This window comes from Colobus angolensis, unplaced genomic scaffold (assembly GCF_000951035.1).
Source record: "Colobus angolensis palliatus isolate OR3802 unplaced genomic scaffold, Cang.pa_1.0 Scaffold2, whole genome shotgun sequence".
Taxonomy (NCBI): domain Eukaryota; kingdom Metazoa; phylum Chordata; class Mammalia; order Primates; family Cercopithecidae; genus Colobus; species Colobus angolensis.
The window spans coordinates 10,661,654-10,667,672 of NW_012115154.1; the positions used below are offsets into that span (position 1 = coordinate 10,661,654).

General features: G+C 45.3%; 1 gene segment (V, D, J or C); it reads left to right on the forward strand.

The window, feature by feature from the left end:
- The first annotated feature begins 4,734 nt into the window (after positions 1 to 4,734).
- On the forward strand, positions 4,735 to 5,259 carry LOC105511416. The segment is given in 2 exon segments: positions 4,735 to 4,783; positions 4,874 to 5,259. Coding segments are annotated over 2 exon segments (435 nt in total).
- Positions 5,260 to 6,019: the final 760 nt, after the last annotated feature.

The following is a 6,019-nucleotide window of genomic DNA, read 5'->3' on the forward strand; positions in this document are numbered from 1 at the left end:
ATTCCTCCCTGAAGACCAAGGTGAAGAATCATAGAACTACACAGGGTTCAGGGAAGCCCAGATGAATCAACTACAAACAAGCTCATTGGCAGCAACCATTACCTGGTACACTAAGAAGATCTTCCTAAAAGGTCCTGAGGCCTTCCCTGTTCATCGCCCATGTGAGGTGCCTCAAGTTATGCAATAAACACACCATGACATGAATACAGAAAAATAACATGCATTTCTTTGTGTCTGTGTAGAAGGGAGGTCTGTTGGAAGGAGATAGAGACCATGCAGCATGTGGAAATTGTCTCCCCAAAAGTGGGGTGGAGTCCAAATGGGGTGTGGAAAGCAGCCTCCTGCAGATTGTGGAAGCCCCAGCAAATTGCAAAGGACACTGCGTAGGGCAAGGCATCCCTTGTGTGATATGTCACAAATTGGACTGAGAGGAGGAGAGTTTCAACTCTCCTGGGTGGTCTCCCTGGCACAGGAAGTCAGAATTTGAATGGAGGGATGAGGCCATTTACAAGGGAGTGGTGGTGGCAGCCACAACATACATGTAGTTACAAGCAAAGGGACTGATCAAATATGTAAATCTGTAAGGATAACAGAATCAAGCTTCTCAGTGTTGGATAAGGGAGTTGCAAATGTGGAAAGAGAGAACAGTGGAACACAGCAATAAACCTAATAATATTGGATGGGAACTAGTGTGAACTCATCACTTCCCAATATGTATAGACAGGAATTAAAGATACCTGTAAATATATGTATACTGTGAAAATACATGTGTATGTACAGCTCTGTCCACTGTGACGCCTAAGGGTAGTTCACCCCAAAAGCACCCCAAACATCTAGTGTCCATATTCTGTTTTCTAAATACCGCTGTCCATGAGAAGGAACCAGGACTTATGGACAAATAGTAGATACCAAGACAGGCAGGAAAAGCCTAGAACCCCTTGTGCCATCAAATAAGGAAATGCCCAAAGAATGATGGGGACCCTGACAGGAAGGAGAATTTAAGAAGTAACACCCCCTCTATTTCCATATTTCCTTTGGACAATGCTTCATCACCATTGAAAAATGATCATTTATTAATAAAACCTTTGAAATGAAAATTATTTTTATCAGTTACATCCAGCCTTACATACTGAGACTATGACCTGATTTCTGCAGATTTACAGATACAAATATACCAATGCCAACCACAGCACATTAGAAACACAATGTTTAAGTGCTTAGACCTACCTTTCACCTGTGGATTCTACTGTTTTCCATTCCATCCATCTATTCATTGAGCAATTAAGCAAACATATATTAAGCACCTGCACTCTGTAAAGTATTTTGATAGGGGCCGTGCAGCATGTAAGGTTCTGGCACAGTAGCCTAATGAAGTCTACCCTGCTTGGCTTGCAGTGTTTCAGAGCTGGGTAGACAGTTGGGGAAAATTATTTCAGCCTCTCCCTACAACCAGATTTTGAGGATGAGGAAATGAGAAGGTCAGTATATGAAATGATTTAGGCACCTAAACACCAATTACTTTAACTTTCCTAATGCATACCCTGTAAAACTTCCAAATTAGATGTTATCTGTAAACATGTCAAACATGTCTTATTAGCTCCTGTAATCCCTGAAGCACTTAGAGGATGAGAACATTATTCACAAAAGCTTCTTGAACAAGTTAAAATGGCCATGTACCCATGAGAGTTGGTTTTATTCACTGCTCTATTCCTGGTCCTCAAACAGTGCCTGCCATATAGTTATGTGTTCCATAAATACCTATTGGATCATATTTATTTTTGATAACTTAAGTGTATTTGTGGAGGCTGTTGGAGGCATTTCACCAGTAGGTGGTGGTTAGAGTTGCCAAGGCTTTACTTTGGTGTTTCAAATGCCTTCTTGCTTTGTGCGTTTCCCTGTGGAATCCCTTTGTGTATCTATGCTCCCAGTGCTGTATCTGGAGGACTGGGGGCAGATGGCTGAGACGAGGGCCATGTGCCTCTTTCACCTCCAGGAGGTGCTATGACTTCAGTGACATTCCTGAGTCAAGTGGAGGGAGGAGAAGAGAGGCAGGAGGGAGTAAAGGACTAAGGAAGGAATCAAATGCTCTGGCATCAGAGTTTGCTCCTTGTGCTAGTTGAGAGACCATGCGTGGACAACATGAAGACACTGAATCCATTCCACCTGGACCTGCGTAGCATTGTCTCTGCAGTCCCTCTGCTCATGCCCTTAGGGCCTTCTGTTATTCGAGTCTGTGTTCAGGTCCGGCATCCTAAGTAGGTGAGATGCTCCCCGGGGGTAGGGTTCACAGATTATTACTCTCTTGCCCCCTCAGCACCCACTGAAGGATGCTCCCTCCTTACTTGGCATTACATTACTGGGTCTTAAAATGATGCGCAGCTGGCTCCAGGGAAGGGCTCCACTGAGCCAGGCGAGGTGGCCTCCTGGAGTTCACCAAGATGAGGGAGTGGAGCCAGAGTGTGCTCGTCCTGGGTCCAAGACAAGAATGGGGAAAGCATCTGCCCAAAGGTAAGGAGTCTGTGTGTTAGGGAGGAGGGGAGCCACAAGTAGAAAGAGGAAGAGGAGACCCAGTCATTCACTGTGGGGAGGGCAGGCAGTTGCTAAGAAAAAAGCAACTATCTGAGGAAACTTCCCTGCACACCTGGCCCTGACAAGCTAGTCTATAGCCACTTCTTGAGGTGCCTGCACAAAACTTGGAAGGGAAAGAGGAAGTGTGAGCTGTAAACACTAACAGTGACACTAACAGGAGCAGAGTTTCCCAAGCAGCCCCTGTCTCAGGGCCAGGGAAGCACACCCAGAGGACCAGAACACCCAGCAGGGAGACTCAGGGTTCCCCCTTCCTGCTCCATGTGACCCTGCCATGTGTGCAGGCTCCACTGTGGTGTCATCCTTTTCCTCAGGTGAATCCTGGGCACAGGTGGGACATTTGTGTCCTTCGATTTTTGGCTTTTTTCAGAGAACTGCCCCAGAAGACTCTGTCCTGGGCTTAGTCTGAATTTGCTTCTTACTTTCACAGGCCCCACAGATACTGGAATTACTCAGACACCAAAATACCTGGTCACAGGAATGGGGAGGAAAAGGACACTGAAATATGAGCAACATCTGGGACATGATTCTTTGTATTGGCACAGACAGAAAGCTAAGAAATCCCTGGAGTTCAGGTTTTACTGCAACTATAAGGAATTATTGAAAACGAGACTGTGCCAAATCACTCTACATCTGAATGCCCTGACAGTTCTCGCTTATGCCTTCATGTGGTCGCGCTGCAGCCAGAAGACACAGCAGCCAAGACACAGCCCTGCAGAGTCATCACCTCCCTGTGTGACAGGAACCCGTGGGGGCAACGCGTCCAGCAGAGCCTCAACACTTGGTTTAGCATTCCATAGGACCTCGACAGAAATCTCAGACCATAATACTGTCATTTATTGGATATAACAATGCTACATTGCCCTGACACCAGCAGCCTGTGGCCTGAGTTTGTCTTGAACAAGACTGTGCCTGAACTTGAATGGAAGACTGATGATGTCAAGTTTAAGTTGTTCCAAGCACCTTCCAATTGGTTTGTGCCTCTGGGAAATCTTGTGTGAAGCATTTAATACTCTGGCCACACCAATCCACCTTCCAATATGAACCTTTTTTGACTTTTCTTTCCACCCAAATTAGACCCTGAATCACAGCCCTCATCCCAGCTCCAGATATGCTCAGACCTTTTCTATTGTTTTTGTTTGTTTCTTTGTTTTTTTTTGTTTTGTTTTGTTTTTTGTTGTTGTTGTTGTTTGTTTGTTTGGTATGGTTTTTGAGATGGAGTTTCACTCTGTCACCAGGCTGGAATGCAGTGGGGCAGGCGATCTCAGCTCACTGCAACCTCCGCCTTCTGGGTTCAAGCGATTCTCCTGCCTCAGCCTCCTGGGTAGCTGGGACTACAGGCACTGCCACCACAACTGGCTAATGTTTGTATTGTTAGCAGAGATGGGATTTCACCATGTTGTCCAAGATGGTCTCCATTTCTTGACCTCATGATCTGCTCGCCTCAGCCTCCCAAAGTGCTGGGATTACAAGTGTGAGGCACCGCAGCAGGTCAGAACTTTTCTTTTTTTTTTTTCTTTCTTTTTTTTTTTTTCCCTATCCCCTCCTTAGGTGACTGTATCAGTGCCTGACTCTGAGGACAGTAGTTCCCCATGGGGTTTGGATCATTGTTCTCTAGTTCACTCTCTCAGGAGCATGTGCAGTTTCAACTTCTTGTTGGCTTCTCTCTTCCACTCAGGATTTAAAACTTTCACACTTGATTCTTTTCATTCTGTCTTTTTAACCCTAATACCACGTTTTCTTGGCATCCATTATCAGTGGTAGAGTCTGTTGCACCTGAATTGTTACTCACAGCAGGTAATAAGACAAGAAGACCTCCTGGGTTTTCTGAGCCGGCCTTTGTACTTGGGGTTACCTTTCTGAGCCCCATTCTTCCAGCACTCCTCTTAGTAACGGCCCTCAGTCCTGCACACACCATCAGACCCCTGGGGCTGAGCAGAGCCCTGCCCTATCAGGTTTCTGCACCAACACAAAGGCTCCCTCCTCTCTCCTATAGAGGGCGCTCCAGGGATGGTGGGTGCTGCCAGAGACACCAGTAATTCTGCCAAACCTTGCCTGTGGGGTCATGGGAGCTCAAAATGCCCCTCCTTTCCTCCACAGGATCAGATGCCTGAGCTAGGAGAGGCCTCATCCTGCTGTGATCCTGCCATGGATACCTGCCTCCTATGCTGGGCAATTTTTAGTCTCTTGAAAGCAGGTCGATGCTTAGGACTCTAGGAAATTCTTGCTTTGAACTTACCTAAGACAGTTCTAAACCATTCTCTTAATCTTCTTTTTTTTCCCGCAGGACACACAGAACCTGAAGTCACCCAGACTCCCAGCCATCAGGTCACACAGATGGGACAGGAATTGATCTTGCGGTGTGTCCCCATCTCTAATCACTTATACTTCTATTGGTACAGACAAATCTTGGGGCAGAAAGTCGAGTTTCTGGTTTCCTTTGTTAATGATAACATCTCAGAGAAGTCTGAAATATTCGATGATCGATTCTCAGTTGGAAGGCCTGATGGATCAAATTTCACTCTGAAGATCAAGTCCACAAAGCTGGAGGATTCAGCCACGTACTTCTGTGCCAGCAGTGAAGCCACAGCCTTACAAGGACACCTCCAGCCTGTGCACAAACCCCCAGAGATCTGCCTCCCTCCCAGCCACCAGCTCCCACTTCCTGTCTAAGAAAGAAAGTATCTGGTTAGGTTTGTTCTTGCAGCCATCTCCAAATAGACAGATATCTGAAATTAAATTCCCAAAGATATCTTGGGCAGAAATGGCCAGCTACTGTAGGATTTGAAGAACTTTTACAGATACTATTAGGTGTGACTGTGGACTCTGAGTATAGGACAATTGTACACGACCACATAACCTGTATCTTTTCTTTATTCCCATTTTGCCATTTTTATTAGAATTTTTTTTGTTTTAGTTGTTTAGGAAAACATATTTTGACCCATAGAATTGCAAGATGATTACTGAGCGGGAGTTCGGGTATTTCCACAAGAATATAGAGGGTCCCCATGGGAACCTTCAGAAAGAGAAGGGACTTGGTACAAGGGCCTCAATATCAATGAGTCTTGCTCAGTGTGTGGTCAAGAGCAGAACAATCTGATGACCCTGTCAACCTGGTGTGATGCATTTGGGCTAATGATGTTAGCTCACAAAATAACAAGTTAAGAGAGTAGAAAACATGGAGTCTAATATTAGCATACCATTTTACACCATTTCAAGGTCAACAGAGGTCTAGACCAGCATGAGAATCGCCAGAATAAAGCCAGGCAGTGCAGGAACAGAATTCAGCAGCAAAAGTCAAGAGACATCTAGAGGCAGAGGCAGGAATGAATTTGTCACTTTCAGCTTAACATGAGGCAGCCAGATTAACTTCTGGAGTTTCATTTAAGAAACTATTTGTCTTTTAAACCTATCTACTGAATTCTAAATTTTA